Source organism: Leucopleurus acutus (assembly GCF_964270905.1).
Source record: "Leucopleurus acutus genome assembly, chromosome: 1".
Classification (NCBI taxonomy): domain Eukaryota; kingdom Metazoa; phylum Chordata; class Mammalia; order Artiodactyla; family Delphinidae; genus Leucopleurus; species Leucopleurus acutus.
The window spans coordinates 173,369,962-173,389,766 of record NC_139142.1 but is presented as its reverse complement, the minus strand read 5'-3'; the positions used below and the strand labels follow the sequence as shown (position 1 = coordinate 173,389,766).

Here is a 19,805-nt window from a genome sequence, read left to right as displayed (position 1 = left end):
GGATCCCCAGCAAATGAAACCCCTCCTCACTCCCACCTGGGCCTGCGGTCCTGGCACTGTCTCCAAGGCGGCCAGGAAACAGACGTTACAGGAACAAAGTGGGGGCACGAGAGCCGATGGATGGGCTCCTTACCACCCTCACGGCGCTGGGACCCTCATGGAGGGAGACGCCCAAGTGACCACTAAACCCTTTAAGATGGTACGTCCCCTGCAGCAGCGGGCAGCAGCGGGCAGCTGCGAACACGGCCAGATGCACTCTGGCCCTGTCACTTCCGTGCTGGGACAAGATCTGAACAGCCACGACCCCTCCGCTCCTGGAGTCCCTGGGGAAGGCAGATGCTGAGGGGACCTCGCAGACCCAGAGCGCTGACACCCAACCACTAGGAGCAGCCGCTGAGCCAGCTCCCGGCGGCGGGGATGCACAGGCCGAGACCAGAGAGAGACACAGGGGTAGCCAGTATGTGCAAAGGCTGCGCAGGGGAAAAGGGCAAATGTCATCCGATGAGGATCTTAAAGGCCAGCGTGGCGGGGGTCCAGGGGCCACAGGGAGGCCAGACCAAGGGGGACCTGGGCAGGGCATTCCCAGGGTGGCACCTGATGGTGGCACCATGACAGGCGTGTTTCATAGGCTCCCTCGGGACAGTGGAGAGCAGACTGGTGTTGGGCAAGGATGCCCACAGCTGGCCAGTGAGAGGGGCTGTGCAGCGTCCAGGTGCCAGAGGACAGGCCTGGGGCACGGGCTGCATGGGTGGTGGACGGAGGGTGGGGAACGGGCATGGGGCAGGGGGTGGCTTCTCTGTGAGACAGAGGTGCGGTCAGGGATGGTCACTCGGCTTTGGGATGCGGTGACTTTGAGACATCTTGGAGGCATCTAAGTGGAAGCGTCGAGCCTGCCGGTGAAATCATAAAGCACCATCTTTTAAAGCCTATTTGAAAATTCTAACTGCTTACCAACTGGTAGCGTCCAGTTCACTAGACCCAGCAGGGTTGTGCTGAAACGTGAAAAGACAGCTGAAGCCCTGCTGTCGCCACGCGGGTGAACCTGTCGGGCCCCGTGTGGCAGCCCACCCTCCCCCCAGCCCATCTCGCAGTTCATCAACCCCCAGATCAATGTGGTCACTTCCTGTCTATGTGCTGCTATTTGCCAGGAACTTTTTGTTTGTTTGCACTCCAAATGGCTCTAGCACACAAGACTGTCAGATAAAATTCCCTCTGTGGTTAATGGAAAGATCTGCTTAAACGTTGCATCACAGCTGGAAAAAAAAAAAAAAACTGAGCTCTGATTACACTCTGGGGCAAAGTCCCATCCTACAAAACAGAATGCCCACTCCGGCCCTGGAAATCAGTTTCCAGCTCCTGAGCGTTGAAGGACTGAAACAAAGCGTCAACCCGAAGCCTCCCACCACCCCGGAAGGAGCCACCGAGGGCCCCCCAATAACATCTTTATCCTCCCATTTCCGTCATCCATCTGGCTGAGCACGCAAGGGAAGGGCTGAACCAGAGTCATCATTCTAAAATGTAAGGGTTGGAAGATGCAGCAGCAGTGTCGAACTATAAGCCAGCTTGGAACGTAATCAGAACAAGTAATTTTTAAAAAATTTGGGAGCCCTTACAGCTATTGGCTGGTGCTTCAGTAACATCCACCCTTCTCCCGACTTTTGGCAAAAGAACAAGTTAAAAACAAATGCCCTCAGTTGGCTTAAATGACAGCCCTTGGAAAAACCCAGTGACTGATACTGCACCCTGAGAACAGTCGGGCTGTTCTCCCAAGGAGAGGGCTGGTCCACAAACCCCTTCGAGCAAAATGGCCCTTTCCAAAGGTGGTTAAAAACATCAAGTAAAGGTGATTAAGAATGGAAGGAAAACAACCGCACGATGCTGGTGCAAGATCGGAGCAAAGAGATGCTTAATAAATGTGTGTGCACGTGTGGCTGAAGTCTTAAATCTTCCCTCCCGCTCGTGTGTTGTTTCCATTTCGTTCAACAAATGTACACTCTATCAGCTTTCACACGAAGTAGGGGTGGATTGTAAATTCCATCACTTATCAAAGCAATTTTATACAATAGGGACTGGAGCTAATTAAAATAAAATACCATCTGCATTCGATTGAGCTTTATCCTAAACCCTATAACATTCATCTCCAGTTTGGTCATTCAAACACGATGGCAACCGCATTCCAATGACTCTGAATAATATTAAATCATCTTTTCCCTTTCTCAATAATATTAATTACACAACTCTCCAATCGAGAAGGTGACACAAAAATGCTTTGCTCATGTGGGAAAATGTCCTGGTGCTGCAGGACAAGGTAACACTAAACACTTTTGTAAAATAGCTAATTTTACCCAATATTTCACTGGAACGACTAGGTAGAGTAAATATTAGAGTGACAGCTAATTGATTTGGTTTGCATTAAAATGAGACTGATTTAAACAGAGGCATTTCAGTTACAATTCTGAGTTTGTATTCGCAATTGGGTTCAGATGTCTATGTGCGTTCCCTGGGGCTAAGCATTTAATTAGAACTGTAGGAAACAATCAGCCAATCACGTGGGAGTCGCAGGCGGTGCTGGAATGTGAGGGCTGTTTACCTTTTCTCTCTTTCCTCTTTATTGGCAGGATGGTCTGATAGCGGCCCTGCCAGGAGCTTATTAAGAAGCTCTGTACAAAAGGGATTCTTATTTGAAAAACTTAACTGCCATAGCCTTTGGAAGTCTCTCCTTCCTGCTCTTTCCTTCAAGGACACAGCTGATGACCGGAATACCCTGCCCTCAGACCCAGACTGAATGCCGTACTTTGAACCCACCCACAATGCCCAAGCCCATCATCTCAGATGCCTTGGAGGAGGCTGGCTGGGGCCCGCCCGGAATTCTCCTCAGCCGGACGCTCGGGCTGCAGTGTCCTGCTCCGCTGGTGCTGACAGAGCGGAGACCCGCTGGGCGGGCATCTCTGCATCCCCTGGGGCACAGGGCCTCACACCCAGCAGGTGCATAATTAATATTTTTGGAAGGAAGGATGGAGGAGTTGAGTTGAATACCTTTAAGAGTTTTAAAATTTAATCACTAAAAAAGAGTGGGGGGCGCCTAAAACACAGATTACGTCTAACTAATAGAAATAGTTCTAACAACTGAGAAACAGCTTCATTCTCCAAAGTCCCTCAGGAAATGAGACAGGCTGGGACCTGGGACCTGGGACCCTTTGCCGTAGTGCTTGCACCTGGACAAACGTCTCCTCAAGCAACAAAATACAAAGAAACTATAAGGGACTAAAAAAGTAACTGCATGCGTGCACAGCTGGGGCAATTTAGGGACAGCAAGATACAAAAAGACCGAAAACCCAACTGCCACTTCTGAAGAGCGGGGAGCAAATGCAGGGATCAGGAGCAAACGCAGGGTACTGTGCGTGCCCCCTGCACTCACCACCACCTAAGCCACCCCTCTGGCCCGAATTCTGGACACACCCCCTACCCTCACCCCATATAAGGAACAGGCTCAGCCCCCATCAGGGAGCTAGCAACGGTACCTGTTGTTTCTTCCCGCTCCCCTCTGCTGCAGCGGGGCCCCAATAAAGCCTTGCCTGAATTTCTTGTCTGGGCTTTTATCAATTTCTTTTGATTAGGAGGCTAAGAACCCTCGTCAGTGACAGAAAGGGGACCAAGAAACCCACTGTCCCATCCTCTTCTCATTGCACATCTCTACAGGGCTGGGGGCGGGCAGGGGCTCCCCCATGCAAACAGAGCGCACCTCACTGTGACTCCCTCTGTGGGAATGATAGCTCCGAAGACTTTGGACGGAGAACAAGTATGCCGTCCTCACGAGACAGACCACTGCTTGCTTAAGAGAAACTGTGGAGGGCACTGCAGCAACTCCCTTCCTAGCTTAGAAACGTCTCCGCGCTCTGACAGGTGACTGGTCACTGCGAACCTCAGCCCCCCACCCCGCCTCCCCCGACCCCGCAGCCGCATAGAACCCACATGTCTTTGGTGACGGGCTGGGCACTCTGCACTCAGCTCTACGGTGATTCGGGTCTGCTGGCCCTTCTCCAGTGGCCCCATCCTGTGGGAATGAGCTACTACCACCTGGCTTTGCTTCCGAGAGGAAAAAAAAAATACATCAGCCCCTTTGAAAAGCATTCCCTCAAGCTCCATGGCATGAACACACACGGGTATAAACACAGCCCCAAACGGTCAGGTGGGAGGATGCATGTAAGCTGCCTGAGCACATACTAATCCCTTCATAAACATTAAATTCCTGGGACTTCCCTGGTGGTCCAGTGGGTAAGACTCTGTGCTCCCAATGCAGGGGGCCCGGGTTCGATCCCTGGTCAGGGAACTAGATCCTGCATGCATGCCTAAACTAAGAGTTTGCATGCCGCAAGTAAGAGTCGCATGCTGCAAATAAGAAGTCCACGTGCTGCAACTAAAAGATCCAGCATGCCACAACTAAGACCTGATGCAGTATGCATCCATGCATAAATAAATAATTAAACAAACAAACAAACAAAACAAAAACATTAAATTCCTTTCCCTGCTATGAAGGAAGAATGGTATTAGCACAATCTTTGCTATCTATCTCCTTCAGTCTGTCCACCCACCCACACTTCCATCCATCCATCCTTCTACCCACCTATAAAATGAACTCAGAATCATACACTACATGTCTACCTTGTCAGAGCCCAACTGCACGAATTAGTTTCACAGGGACCACTTCCTCATGTTCTTAAAACCAGACCACCACAAGGTCATGTCCTGGAGAAATGTTTTAGGTACAGTTCTCAGGGATACACCATCTCTCCCACTACCCCCAGCTCCGCCAACACAAAAGTATCCACGATTATCAGTGGGGTGGCTTGGGACAACACCAAGGCCAATTTCCCCAAGGAAACTTTATTATCCATGTCCTCTGGGGATCACTGAAGGAGTGACACGTGCCAGCTTTGGAGCCCAAGTGAACATTTCACACATTGCTTTTAAGAGAAGGTGATTTCCACGTTCTAAAACTACGATTTACCAATGGCCTCATTTCTTTGCTGGGGCTGCTACTGCTTCTCACTTGAACTTCACTGTCCCTCATAGCGCTCAATGCCCTGTGACATATCACATATTCTTCTATAGACTGTCAGCCCCACCATCCACTCCGACAGCCCTGCTGTGGACACAGCGTGACACATAGCAGGTATTCCAAAATCACCCGGTGAATGAATGAAGTCATCAAAGGCTCACTTGACCATCTGCCATTTTTAATCTTACCAAGTGTTGATTGGTATTTGTCAAATATTAATCTAAAATCTATGCAGAAAGAAAGTATAATTAACCACCCAATAAATATGAACTATACTAAAAATGTCAGCCTCTTTTCAAATTACATTTGTTTTCATCTCAGAGATCACAGGAATTTTTAAGGAAAAAAGAGTTATATTTACTTCCCAGGTTTTTAAGTTCATGGTAACCATTAAGATATGTGTTATGACAATCACAAAAACATCCACTTGTCCAAATTCTAATTTCATTATTAAAACGCTAGCTTGAATTGCATAGCCTTTATGGGTAAGAGTCACATATTTATCGCCTCTGACTACTGTGTATTTTGTTGATTTTTAAAGATTTAAAATATTAGATCTATAGTCATTTGATTGTTACTTCAAACTGAAGTCAAGAATTTAAATTCCCAAGTCTCCCAAGGAACCCGAATATTTGGAGCCTTTAGATGGTCTGATATGTAGCTGCACATCTTTCTTGTTTTATTCCAAGTGGATATGGAAAACTAAAGGCTATCTAGAATCCCATTAAAATCCAGACTCAGGCATTTTCAGAACCACAGACCCAAAAAATAAGCAAACAATACCCTAGGCCCTAAAAAAGCACCCTGCATAGGGAGCAGAGATTTGTACCTGGGGGTCCATCCTGAGGAAGGTGTGAGGGCCTCTGCTACTCAAGGTTGATCTTTTAAAGGTTTTGCTATGATAAAAGTGGTAGTAATCTTCCAGGTTTCCGATCTGCAAAACAAGAAGCAGGATATCACCAGTCAATACAGTCTTTCAAAATTCTGCATCCCACAAACATCCTCCTCTGAGAGGCTCGTCCTGCTCCCAAAGGAAACATACCCTTCGTTACACTTCCCCACTCAAGTCTCTGGCAGACTCAGCGTCTGTGAACATGAAGGTCGATTCAGAGACTCCTTTTGGATAAACAACACTAGGTAGTATTTTCCAATGAAGCACACACTCCCCAAATCTTGCGATGAGGTCATATCACTTAAAGTTTGTATTATCTTGGCCAAGTTTTTTAGACATGAATTAATGTTCATTTAGGGTCAAGCATCCCTGAAGTAGCCGAGTTAGTGTCAAGTCAGGTCTATACCAAAATATTCATTTATAAACAAACTCCATCCTTTCCACCCCACGGGTAAACTGAAATATCTAAGAATGAACATTCACTCTCAAGTGCAACAAGGGAGCCAAGGCAAACACTCGGCCTCATCTGCTTGGGGATTGCGGAAAGGTCAGCTGAGAACATCCAAGCCCCCAGGGTGTCCCAGTTTTCTGCCAGCAGTGGTTTGTCAGGACAGATTTCAGCCTGAGGCCTGGAGGGGACGTGGAGGGGCGGTGAACGTGGCCCTCTGATGGGCTGCTCCCGCTGGCCACTCCCCGCAGCACCGACTTGCTCTCGTATCTCACGACCCTGGAGCATAAGGACACTGTTCTCAGAAGACCTGCTTCTCGTTCTAACTTCCACTGGTTGTTGAAAACAGCTGGTTGGTCACCATCCTTGACAGCAGAGCTTTCTAACTGAAGAGGAGAGCTTTCTGACCGAATACTATATAGACTCTCACGCTGCCCTTCTCAGGCTAAACCATCCTAGTTTCTTTTCCAGCGTCTGATTAAAGAGTGAATTTAGGGTGAACTGTCCTCTAGAGCAGTTAGATGTGATGATGAGCCTAGGTTTCCAGTCAGATAGACCTAATCCAAGCCCTGCCCACTCCCTTCACCGCCAATGATCGTGTGATCTCTCAGGCAAGATTCACCTCCTGCAAATCTCAACTCCTCACGTGTAAAATGGGGATAAAACTGCTCACCCCATGCAGTTGCTTAAGCAGGACTAATGTCCACCCAATTCACCAAGACCTTCTACTCACAGACATTGCATCTGCTACAAGATATCCCCAGCAGAGTGGACCGGCCCAGGCAGAGACCTGGAGGGACGTGGAGATTCTGAGTGGCCATTTCCACATCTTTCCACAAGAAGATCAAGCAAGTATCTACAGAGAGAGTCCACTTTACTACAGCCTTCAGCGCTCATTGCCAGAAAGCCTGGCAGTCTGGATGCATCCTGTTCCTGAACTTCTAGAGACACCCACCTGTCCTTGAAATAAAGAACGTCCTTGTTCACTTAAGCTTGCTCCAGGGTGTTTCTGTCGCTTACAAGCACAGAACAGTGAATACCGTGATCGTCATGAGGGTAAGCAGGTATCATCTGTACAGTGCCTAGTTTAGTGCCTTGAACCTAGTGGGTGTTCGAGAAATCCTGGCCGTATTGAGAGCTGGGATTCTCTCTCTGGCTCTTCTCCAAGGCTCCTTCAATCCTTCACTGGGTCTAGGACAGACCTCAACTCACCCATTCCCGCTGGGTGACCTGGGCTTCAGACCCTCCATGAGTCTTAGTTTCCTTGTGAGAAAACTAACTACTCCTTTTAAGGGCTGCTCCAAGACTCTCTCTCTATATATGTACAGAGTCAGGTACAGCTCTTCATATATAAAGAGCCAGCTGAGTGCCCAGCAGGTAGTAAGTGCTCTATACATAGTTTTCTGCAATTATGATTCTCAGTTCATTTCCTACCTCAAGACACTGCTCTACCATCATAAACCTCATTATTTCTGCCCTATTTTGCACAAAAGCACTTTTTTTCCTCCTCCTACAGTTAACTGCTCACTTCTTCAACAAAGTTAATTGTTATGTATGTCAAAGGGCTCCTCCTAGAACAAGCCAGAGCTGTTATTTAGCAATAATGGAGTCTTAACTTACAGCAATGTTTAATCAGCATGTTTGCTTATAAGCTGCTACCTTCCCTGGGAGATGTTTCACAACTTTTGGTCTTTTAACTCCAGGCATTCAAGTCAATTTCCACTGAGGGACATGGAGAAACTAAGAGTTGAATCAAATTTGCTGGCAAGGGGATGGATTAATTGAAGAGCTGCTGACCCTAAGCAGACCCATGTCAGGGTAGCCCTGGAAGCCATTCAGGGCAGCACCTGGCGTCAGAGCAGCCAAGCCTCTCTTCAAAGGCCAGTCCCAAGGCCATTCAGGCCCCTGCCTCTGCCCCTATCCAGCTACATCCCAAGCAATGGCTCAGAGGGTCTGAGCTGACGCGAGTCATTCTCTTTGAGCAATTCAAGGGAAGAACAGATGGTTCTCACAGTCCTGACCCAGCCAACTGCCCCTGAGGGCAGCAATGGCCAATGCCACATCTGTTTGGAAGCTTATATCCAGCCCAGCATGGAGGCTGAGGGTCTGGGTTAGGGTTAGGATCTGGGGAGGGTTAGGGTCTGGGCTAGGGTTAGGTTAGGGTTAGAATCTGGGGAGGGGGAGGGTCTGGGTTAGGGTTAGGTGCAGGTGAGAAGGGGACACCAGCCAAGGCCCCCCTCCTGCCCAGCTGCAGGAAAAGCTGGAATCTGACTCAGGAAAAAAGGGGAGGGAGTTGAGTCACTGGCTATTCAGGAATCTGGAAGCGGCCCTCCAGATCCCCCTGAGATTTTGTGCACCTCCATCCACCCTCTGCCCCTCCAGAAGCCGGTGTGAGAGCATGGGGAAAGACACCTTCCTTCCTTGAAACCAAAGATTTGAATGTCAGGCAAACATAGGCCTGACAGGGCACGGGACAGAAAGGGATGCCTGACGCTGGAATGACTGCAAGGGTAGGAAAAGGAAGGAAGGAGGAAGACAGGGCCCAGGTGCTCAGGAGGGAATCCAGATACTGTGAGAGGCCTGGGCACCCTCTGCAGCTTGGATGAACATAATATCCCGAAGGCTGTGGCTACACTGTGTGGTTATCAAGTACTAACTCATTCAGAGCAGTGGTGGGCAGACGATGGCCTATGGGTCAAATCTGGTCTACGTTCTGGTTTTTTACATTAAGTTTTAAAATTGTGGTAAAATAGACATAACACTGACGATTGTAACAATGTTTAAGCGCATAGTTCAGGGGCACTGGGCACATTCGTTCTGTCATGTAACCGCCACCACCTTCACCTCCGGAATCTTTTCATCTTCCCAAACTGAAACTCTGTCCCCGTTAAACACGAGCTCCCCCTCCCCCTCTCCCAGCCCCTGGCGCCCACCATCTGCTTCTTGTTTCTGGGAATCTGACAACTCTAGCTGTCTCAGCAGGATCATTTGCCCTTTTGTGACTGGCCTGTTTCCCTTAACATGATGTCCTCGAGGTTCACCCATGCTGTAGCAGGTGTCAGAATTTCCTTCCTTTCTCAGGCTGAATCATATTCCATTGTGTGTACAAGTCACAGGTCGTTTATCTGTTCATCCACTGATGGGCACTTGGGTTGCCTCTACCTTTTGACTACTGTGAATCATGTTGCTCTGAGCACGTAGGCAAGTATCAGTCTATGACCCTGCATTCCATTCTTTTGGACATACACACAACTCCTGTTTTTATAAATAAAGCTTTACTGGGGCACAGCCACCAGCGTCCACTTACCTTCTGCCCACAACTGCTCTCATACTGTGATGCCAGAGGTGAGTGGTGGCTACAGAGACCCTCTGGCCCCCACGCCTAGAACACGTCACATGTGGACTTTACAGAAAATGTCTGCCAACCTGCGATTTACAGCATTTGTTGCTGAGTGTGTCTAGGGAGTCCACCAAAGTCTCTGAGGTTGGACATGGTTTCTCTAAGGGCTGGGGGCCACCAGTCCACACACCGAGGGGCTCTGCTTAAAGACACAAGTGCAGCTGCAAGGCCAGCGCCTTCGGCATCTTACCTAGTCACTGAGCTGCCCTTTCTCCAAGCACCATCCTTGTCTGATGCCCCCCGGGTCACTCCTGTCTGTCTGACTCACGCTGTGCTGCCCTCTGCCCAGCTCGCCCCCTGGCATCAGGCCTGGGTCAGGAATATGAGGTTTCCGAGACAGGCAGAAGGTTGGAAAGGATCAAGGGATGGCAGAGCAGGAGGCAGGTGCCCTGACTGCAAGTGGGACACAGCCCAGCTTGGATGACGTGGCATTTATGACATAGCCATTTCCTGCCCCGTCCCCCTTGCCCACCCTGTCACCTCCCCCACCACAGCCGTGTCAACCCCAGTTATGCCCTCCCCACTTGGGAGCTGCCCCTTGAGCTCTCCGGGTACCTTCGTGAGATAAGAGGACAGGAGGGCAGATCACTCTGGGGACGTGGCCACTGACCTGGTTAAACACGAGGGACAGCTGACTGTCCTCTGGCCTCACAGACAGGGGTGGGGGGAGGAACCACGGAGATGACCCCATTTTAAAGATGGGAAGACTGAGGCCCAGGGGGGTTAAGCCCAACGTTACCCTCAGGGTCTCCCAATTCCTGAGCCAACTCTCCCCATTGTGCCCACAGACAAACAGGGGATGACATCTTACACAGCATGACAAACAGCTACACAAGTCAGGGCTCAGGACCTACTGCTACACTTTTGATGCTGCTTGAGGGTCAAACTGACAAGAGCTGGAAGCAGAAGAATAGACAAAAAGGTGGGGTTGGCACAAAGACGTCTTAAATTCAGGGTAATCCCCTAAGAAAGAAAACATTCTAAACTAACACACCATTGTAAAGCAATTATATCCCAAAAAAGATGTTTAAAAAAGAAAACATTCTCATTTTTACTTGGCATCTGCATTGACATTAAAGTAGGCGCTCGTCCTGGCTCGGCAGCCCTGGCCATCCTGGATGCTGTCCCTCGGCCTGGCCTTGCTGTGCTCCCCTGGCCACCACGCCCATGCTCTGGGCACCACTTCCACAGCCAGCGCCTAAGCAACCTGCTCCATCAACACGGGGGCGGCGGCTGCAACAGAGCCCTGCTGCCCGAGGGCCCTGGCGGCCTCCTCTTCCTCCTCTGGAGCACGGAATAGAAGCTCTTCTCCGTCCTCCCAGGCTGCCTACCAGTCCTGCTCAGCGCTGAACCCCCAGAACCTCAATCTGTTCTTCCTCAATGAATCTGGTCTCCGGTCTGCGAGGTGTTTTTTGTTGTGTTTTTCGGGGGTGGGTGGGAGGGGAGTGTCGGTCACGACATAAAATTTCCATAAATGCTTTTTCTCTTTCGTATCCTTCATATTTTCACAATGCGTTAATTAGAGTCATTCTCTCAGCCTGCCACTACAGAAAATGAACAATCCGCTCAGTCTGTGATGCTCCCATCCCTTCACTCGACACTGATATGTAATTATACACATTAGTTGATAAAACTGGTAACATCATTAGAACATCATTAAAAACCTCGCTAAGAGTTCTCAGCCGGAACACTGGAAGAAACGAGATCAAAGAACCCATAGTGAGGAGAGCTGGATGTGGTTTCTCTCTAACAGATTCCTCTGTTACAGGGGTCCTCAACCCCCAGGGCTGTTAGGAGCCGGGCCGCACAGCAGGAGGTGAGCGGCAGGAGAGCGAGCGAAGCTTCCTCTGCCGCTCCCCATCGCTCGCATTACCGCCTGAACCAACCCCCGCCCCCGTCCGTGGAAAAGTTGTCTTCCATGAAACCGGTCCCTGGTGCCAGAAAGGTTGGGGACCTCTGCTCTTTTAGACACTTTTAAAAAAACCGGGACTTCCCTGCTGGCGCAGTGGATAGGACTCCAAGCTCCCAATGCAGGGGGCCCAGGTTCGATCCCTGGTCAGGGAACCAGATATCACATGCATGCCACAACTAAGGAGCCCACCTGTCACAACTAAGACCCACTGCAACCAAATAAATAAATAAATATTATAAATAAATAAATGAAAAGAATAAAAAACAACCTAGTCATATATGCACTCGGTATAAAATCTGGACGCTAAACAGGGTATAGAGTTATAGGGAACAGCAAGTCCCCCTCCTCCTTTTCACAGCCACTAAGGACCCCGACTTTTGCTGGGGGCTCCTGGTTCATAACAAGAACAGCACCCAGGCCGCAAGCTGAGAGTCCAGATGCATTAACTTGATTCTTGCAACGACCTTATGAGGCAGGTGCCAGGAGCGCCCTCATCTTGCAGACAGGGAAACAGAGGCGCCACTTAACAGAGTGGTCAAGTGACTCGCTCAACCCCCACCCCCACCACGCAGCACAGTCAGGAGGTGAATCAGAGTTCACACCCTTAACCACCGCCCCTCTGCCTCTAGGCACACGTGCAGCATCACTGCCATGGGGATCCCACTCGTCTCAGTCTGGTCCCCGGCAGCAGTTCGGTCACACACAGCCCAGTGCCTCACGGGGCTCACGTTCCTTCCTTCCAGTGCAGCAATCAGGACAGACACTATTACGGTCCACGCACACATCTGTTGCGCTGTGTCTGTGTGTGTGTGGATGGATGGGCACGGAAATGCGTGTGTCTGTGTATTTATATACATAAATACATGTATGTATGTATATACATAAATACATGTATGTATGTATATAGATGTATGACTGCATGTGTGTGTACACAGGTGTGTGTGTATATATACACATATGTTGTGTATTCACATTTGTGTGTATATTTATGTTTGTGTGTATATAGTTGTGTGTGTTTATGCAAGATTCACACATAAATGGCCCTGAGATGCAACCAGGCAAGTCTTTGGTTTTCCCACAGCCCTCACATCCAAGTGGACCTCCAGGGCCACTGCAGGTCACCCTAATTCAGAACCTCTGCATCTGAGGCTTGGAGCAAACCTGTTGTGGGCCAGACCTGCCCCCAGATGGAGGTTCTGGCTCTAGAGGACTGGAACACAACTGGGCATGTAGATTCTGAAACCCATCCCCAGGAGACGCTGAGCTGCAGCCACGGATCGTGTCAAACCCCGAGGACAGCCCTTTCCAGGAGAAGGCCCCTACCCTCCTCCCCTTCCTGCCTGGCACTCCCGCACTGGTCCTGCCTGGGGCCCTGAGCACGGTGTGCTGGAAGGGCTGAGTCCTCCCTGTTCTCAGCAGACCACCTGGGGTGAGACGACCCCAGTCACAACCAGAGCATCCATCCTTAGATCAACACCATCTTGCTGCCCTCACCTCCACACAGATCCGTTCCTCCTCCCGAGGAATCCCTCATCTTGGTGAGGCACCACCGTCCTCCGCGCGCATCCAGCCATCAAACCCTCTGAAAGCGACCTCTTGAATGGTTCTCGAGCCTGGCTGCTCCCCACTGACCCCGCTCCAGGGCAGGCAGCACCACCGCCCTGCCTGGACCGGGGCAGGGCACTGCTGGCCTCCTAGACTCCATCACACTGCCATTGCCATGCCAGCTCTGCCCCCTCTAGGGGCATGAAGCCCGAGCCCTTCACGGGGCACACGAATGCTCCACAACCAGGCCAGGCCAGCTCTCCAGCACAGGCCTGGCCTCACCTGCCTCACCTTCTGTTCTCCAGCGATGCTGCGGTGTCTGAGGGACCCTCGCATGCTCTTTCACACCCCCGAGCCTGTGCGTGCTGGACACCTCACACCAACAAGTCCACCTCCGACTCTGATTTGAACCATCACCTCAGCTGTCACTGCCTCCAGGAAGCCCTCGTGGACCTCCCAGGCCTAGGTCTGCCTACATGTACCCATCACAGCCTATCCATCCTCCCTCCCTCCCTCCCTCCCTCCCTCCACGCTAAGCTCCTCAAAGGCAGAAACTGTCATCTGTATAATCCTCAGGCCCTGCACAGCAGGAGCTCAAGAAATGTTTGGTGAAATGAACAGACCTTGAGTGACACTAGAAGGACACATGTCTTCCCCTGTCCACCTACATAGGGCTGTCCAGTTCGGCTGTGACCAAGACCCCAGGCCTCCCAGCTGTTTTGCCTTTGGGCTCTCTCTAGCCCCCTCCCAGGACAGTCCTGAGGCCATGGAGGCAGGCCGACCACCTGTCAGCTGTGTGGCCCGGGCGGGACCCGAGCCGGCCCCTCTGACGTCCAGTCACGGGGACACGGGGCTGAGCGAGGCCAGCGGTGCAGGGCTCTGCACTCCTCCAAGTGGCCGGCTGTGGAGAGGAAGCATCTCAGTGACCACAGGTGGGGAGGAGCGTAAACAGCTTGCAGAGCCCAGCAAGGAAGGGGCAAAAGCCAAGTGTGATGGGGGAGAGGCCTGGGCTGGGGGTGTTTACAGAAAGAGCCTCTCTTGTCCTGTTTTTTCCTGTCAATGTGAGTACAGCCAGCTTCAGATCACCTCCCTGCTTACACAGGGCAGGTGTGAGATAGGAGGGATCCGTGGGTGCTGCCAGCTGGGGCGCACCCTGCCTTCCTGGAGGAAAAGAAGATGACTTGGTGTTTTTTGCAGAGCCTCGGGAACAGAGGAGCAGAACCTCATCTAATTTATCATGTTTGCTTTGCAGCAAAGTCACCGATGAGCATGCCGGACCCACCCCAAATGACATCTGATGGTTCCAAAGGTCCACCCGCCCACTCAGGCCTCCAATGGACGTGACCTCAGATGCAGGTGCAATGCTGTAAGCCCTCAAGTCAGCAAGCTGGCTTTTGGGGTGTGTGTGTGGGGGGTGGGGGATGGCCAAGCACATACTTTGGTCAGTCCACGGGGATCCCACCCACCTCCCCAGGCCAGCACAGTGGCATCTGCCTCAGGGGAACAGCTGGTAAATCACAAAGTGTCCCAATTCAAGGCCTCAGAAGCCAGTGGGCTGCAGATGAGGCTTCTGACTTTACAAAAAAGTATTCGCTTTATCACTCCCATAGGCTGCCCCTGGATGGAAACAGATGTCCTGAGCCCCGCTGCTCACAGCTGCAGTGGGCCAGCTTCCGGAACTCCTGGTCTACAGGGCCTGTGTCTTCAAGGGCTCTGGCTCTTGGAGGAGAGTCTATGTTTGAAAGTGACGGGCGTCACTTTCAAACAGAGTTCAGTTATATAATGTTATTCATCCCAGTGGGTCTGCTTAAGAAAAACATAACTAATTAGAGCCTATAAAAACCTACACACCAAATTAATTCAGCCTGGCGCTGGTGACTTCCACCTTTAGAAAGTTATAAATATAGATGGCCACTGAACCTATATTTAGCCAGCAGTGAGTTACTTGGTATTTATGGTATTTATAATTAAGGAAGTCCAGAGAGAGAGAATGGACATTTTGTTGTTACTTTCAAAAGCATTTTAAAAAAATCCTGCTTCCCATTTCAGTCACAGATACACACAGCAACATTCTGTTACTACAGTAATTACAATTCTGATCCAAGTTAAGGCTGTTACACAATTTCCTAGTCTCCTCAGATTGCTTTCTTCAACGTGTATCCACCCAAAGAGTGCAATTAAGCTGCCCAACTTCCTACAAATTCCTGAAAAATCATTAATTTTTACTTAGCAGACTGCATTTTCTCTTCCCTGAAGTCACCAGGTGAGGACAGTTAACGTATACATCTGGCCTCAACCTATACCTTTAATATTCACAGACAGACATCTGAAAAACTCTACAACCTTTTTGAAGCTCTTCATTTCAAGCCATTTACTGGTTAAGGGTTTCTTTATGGCTGTCGGGAATTAGTCATTTTGCCAGATTTCTAAGCGATCACCCACGTGGCTGATTTGATGGTGAGGGTGGGTTCACCCCGTGTGTCCCCACTGCCTGCTAACCACTCTGCAATGTTTGGTCTCCAGTGGGGAGAGGTACCCTGGACGCCCACAGGGCCCAGGCAGGGACTCCACAACCGGGAGGTGATGGGTGGATAAAGAGTCAGGAACTCAGTACTGCTAGATCTCTGGAAATCTTCCAGAGAAGCCAACGTTCAGATCCTACATGAGCTCTTCCAAGTTTTTAATATTACATTGGCACTAATTCTAAAATGTTAACACCCCTGTGCGGCCCACCTAAAACAAACCTGTGGGCTGCAAGCAGCCCGTGGTCCTTGCGACAGGGGATCTAGACATTTGGTCTGGACTTTCCCCACTCTAGGAGGCCTGCTGCTGACTTTTTTCTTGCTGAGTACAGAAGACATAGGGGGAGAGCCTTATCTTCAGAAACTCTCATCTGGAAAATTAGCCAGGGAAGAGACAGTCTGGGACAGACATGCCCAGATTTGCTCTTAGCAAAGACTTGTGAGTGGAGTAAAAGATGTCCATGACCTTCAGCACAATGGCCACGCATAGCACACTTTGGGGGGCCAGCAATGCCGGGGATCTGCTGAGCACCCAAGGAAACTGGGGAGGGCCCATCTGGGTCCTACCAGCCCCCTCCCAGGCTCCCCAGAAAGAAGGGCCAGTGCTGGACTGCAATTTGGGGCAACTTGACTAAGGCAGGTCAGGAGGCTACAAGGTATGAAAAAAAGAAAAAAAGAGATTTTTAGGGACTCCCCTGGTGGTCCAGTGGTTAGGGCTCCACATTTTCACTGCAGGGGGCACAGGTTCAATCCCTGGTTGGGGAACTAAGATCCCGCATGCTGCGTGGCACGGCTAAAAAAAAGATTTTTGTCCTTATGAAAAAAGATGTTTAAAATTCAAACTTTAATATCAAAAACTCTCATTTGAGAGGAGTTATGCTAAGGGAAATTAAAAAGTGTTTTAGAGAAATTAATCTTCAAAATTTTTCTTTTTAAAAATAAATAGCTCTTATACCCAAAAAAAGTGAAAGCAGAGGGGCTTCCCTGCTGGTGCAGTGGTTGAGAGTCTGCCTGCCGATTCAGGGAACACGGGTTCGTGCCCTGGTCCGGGAAGATCCCACATGCCGCGGAGCGGCTGGGCTCGTGAGCCATGGCCGCTGAGCCTGCGCGTCCGGAGCCTGTGCTCCACAACGGGAGAGGCCACGGCAGTGAGAGGCCCGCGTACCGCAAAAAAAAAAAAAAAAAAATTGAAAGCAGAGACTTGGGCAGATATTTGTACACCCATGTTCACAGCAGCATGATTCACAATAGCTGGAGCAACCCAAGTGCCCATCGATGGATGAATGGATAAACAAAGTGTGTCCTATGCATACAAGGGACTATCATTCAGCCTTAAAAAAGGAAGGACAGTCTGACACCTGCTACGACACGGATGAACCTTGAGGACGTTATGCTCAGTGAGATACGCCAGACACAGAAGGACAAATCCTGTTTGATTCCATTTATCTGAGGCACCAGTCACATTCACAGAGACAGAAAGCAGATGGTGAGGACTTGGGGGCGGTGGTTAGTGTCTGAGAGGGACAGAGCTTCATTCTTGGAAGATGAGGACGTTCTGGAGATGGTGGTGATGGCTGCACAGCAATGTGCTTAATGTCACTGAACTGGACACTTAAAAACGGTGAAGATGGTAAATTTTATTACGTATATTTTACCACCATTAAAAAAATATATCTCCTCTACATTCTTGCCCCCCTTTCCTAAAACTGGCTCCTCTCTGGTGTCACGCTGGGTGTTGGGGACCTCAGCTCCCAGGACAGTGGCATGTGGAGGCCTGAGATGGGGAGATGCCATCAGCCCCAAAGAGCCCAGGACAGAAACAGAGCCCAGTGACGCTGCTCGGCTGTGATTACTAACTACTCTGGGCTCCAGTCAGCTCAGCCCCATCCTATGTCCCTCTCAGTTATGTGGTTTCCCCTAAAGGGAAAAGAGACACCAGGGAGGGACCTGAGCCCATCACCCCAGCTTCCTTATATCCTGACACCCATCCCAAGTGACAGCCTTGAAGGTCTGCTGACCAGGGGCCCCATGACCCACCCTGGAAGCTGGCCTCTCAGGGGCTGGCCCTGCTGAGACAGGAGGTTTAGATTTCACGGAAACCTTCAGTCCAAGCACGTCAGTGCCCAAACTCAATAATGCCCATTAAGAACAGATGGAAAGAGAAGCACGCACTGTCCTTTGGCTTCTGTGACTCAACCCCCCGCCAGCAGTTCAAAGTGAAGAAGCTGCTGGGGAGTCAGCTGTCATGACTTCACCAACACCCAACTCGCGTGACACCCTCACCTGGTTGCAAAGCACATCTTGGTTTATAAACTAAAACAGCTTCGTGCAACTACTTCCATCTGGGCCCTTTTACTGCGGCATTTGGGACTTTTCACGCAGCTGCTGCATTAAGGGGTCAGGGGACGGCGGTGGCTGCCAGCCTCCGTTTCTACTCTGTCTCGGGAGGAGCTGGATCAGCTTCTCTCTCTGCCCCTTTCATGTTAACATTATGGTTTATGGAATATTTGGCCATAAAGAATTTCAACAGAACTTTCATATTCAAAGTAGAACTTCAAAAGCACTAATCTGTAGGTGAGAAGTCGCTGTTTGAAAGGAAAGCGGGACAAAACAGATTACCCTGTTCTCTGTCAGCCCTCTCACCTCTGCCCACGATTCACTAAGACTGTGCACACGACTGACTGACGGCTGGATGAACGCCTCCCACACGGGGCGCAGCCCTTCAGCTACCTTCCTGTGTTTACTGCCCCGGACACACCCACACGACTGCCCGCTCACGCCTCCACTCTCCCCACAAGGCTCTGAGCAGCTCTCGAGCTGGGCGCTATTCCAGGCTCTGGGGTCCTGCAGGGCTCACGCGACTCAGGACCTGCCTCCGGGGATAGGCCCCCAGAAGTGAGCGCCGCAGAGCAGGGTGAGGAGGGCCCCAGAGGAAGCCCTCCTGCCCGGCTGGCACTCAGATCTCATCTCTGAGCAGCAAGCTACCCAAATACTCCCTAAGACAGAAACGGGGACCCACATTTGGAGAGGCTGGCGTCCTACTAGTGGAGAACCTCTTCTCTACCGGGCTTTCAAGGAAAGATGCGGCCAGGGCAGAGAGGTGACAGCAAAGGGACCCGGTCACCACCTTACATGGACTTGGGACGGGGGGAGCGGGGGAACTCCAAGTTGCGACTGTGGCCTTGAAGCCAGGCCGCCCGGCCAGCTCCTCCATTTAACTGAAAAGAGACTCCAGTCAAGTTCCTTAATTTTTCTTTGCCTCCATTTCCCTTTCCAGGCAATGGGATAACAGTACACCTCCACCCCACCCCCCCATGGCTGCTGGGAGGATAGATGAGGCACGACACATGTGAATGGGGCCTGGCCTGACACATGGCAGGCTGTCGTTCAAGTAGCTTTTTTCATATTATTTCTGTAAGAAATAATATACATCCCACTTTGGGAGGGAAAAAATGGTTTGCAACAAAGCCAGTTGCAAAGTTAGTTAGGTAACAAATCCCATTTGCCCTTTGATTTCAATTAAAAACATATATATACATTCTCTGGTGGTCCAGTGGTTAAGACTCCGCGCTCCCAATGCAGGGGGCCCGTTTTAATCCCGGGTCAGGGAACTAGATCCCACATGCATGCTGCAACTAAAAGATCCTGCGGGCCGCAACTAAGACCCAGTGCAGCCAAATAAATAAATAAATAAAGATTTTTAAAAACCCCATAAACATACACCTCTTTATTAGTGGTCCCTGTGGGGAAAATAATCCCACCTAGACAGAGCCAGAAAGGCCAGTGCGAACACTCCCCATCCGTGACCGGCCAGGTCTGCGCTGGGGGCACGTGGGAACTGCAGGTTGGGGGCCTCCATGCATGCACCACGCTGCCCACCCTGTCCGGGCATCCTCAGGATGTTTCATGTCCCTGAGATGGACTTACGACTTAACTTTTTTGTCCCTCTTATTTTCATCCACTCGTATAAAATGAGGTTGCAATATACGATCAATCCCAGGCTGAGCCGTTTTTTTCAGTTCTGTAA

General features: G+C 50.4%; 1 protein-coding gene across 3 annotated transcripts in view; it reads right to left on the bottom strand.

Moving 5' to 3' along the window:
• PCSK6 (proprotein convertase subtilisin/kexin type 6) overlaps nt 1-19,805 on the bottom strand; it is a 198,256-nt gene that overhangs the window by 145,476 nt on the left and 32,975 nt on the right. For all 3 annotated transcript variants that reach the window (XM_082851525.1, XM_082851527.1, XM_082851526.1), the window contains exon 2: nt 5,889-5,993. In XM_082851525.1, coding sequence (XP_082707651.1) covers nt 5,889-5,993 — 105 coding nt within the window. The remainder of the gene's footprint in view (nt 1-5,888; nt 5,994-19,805) is intronic.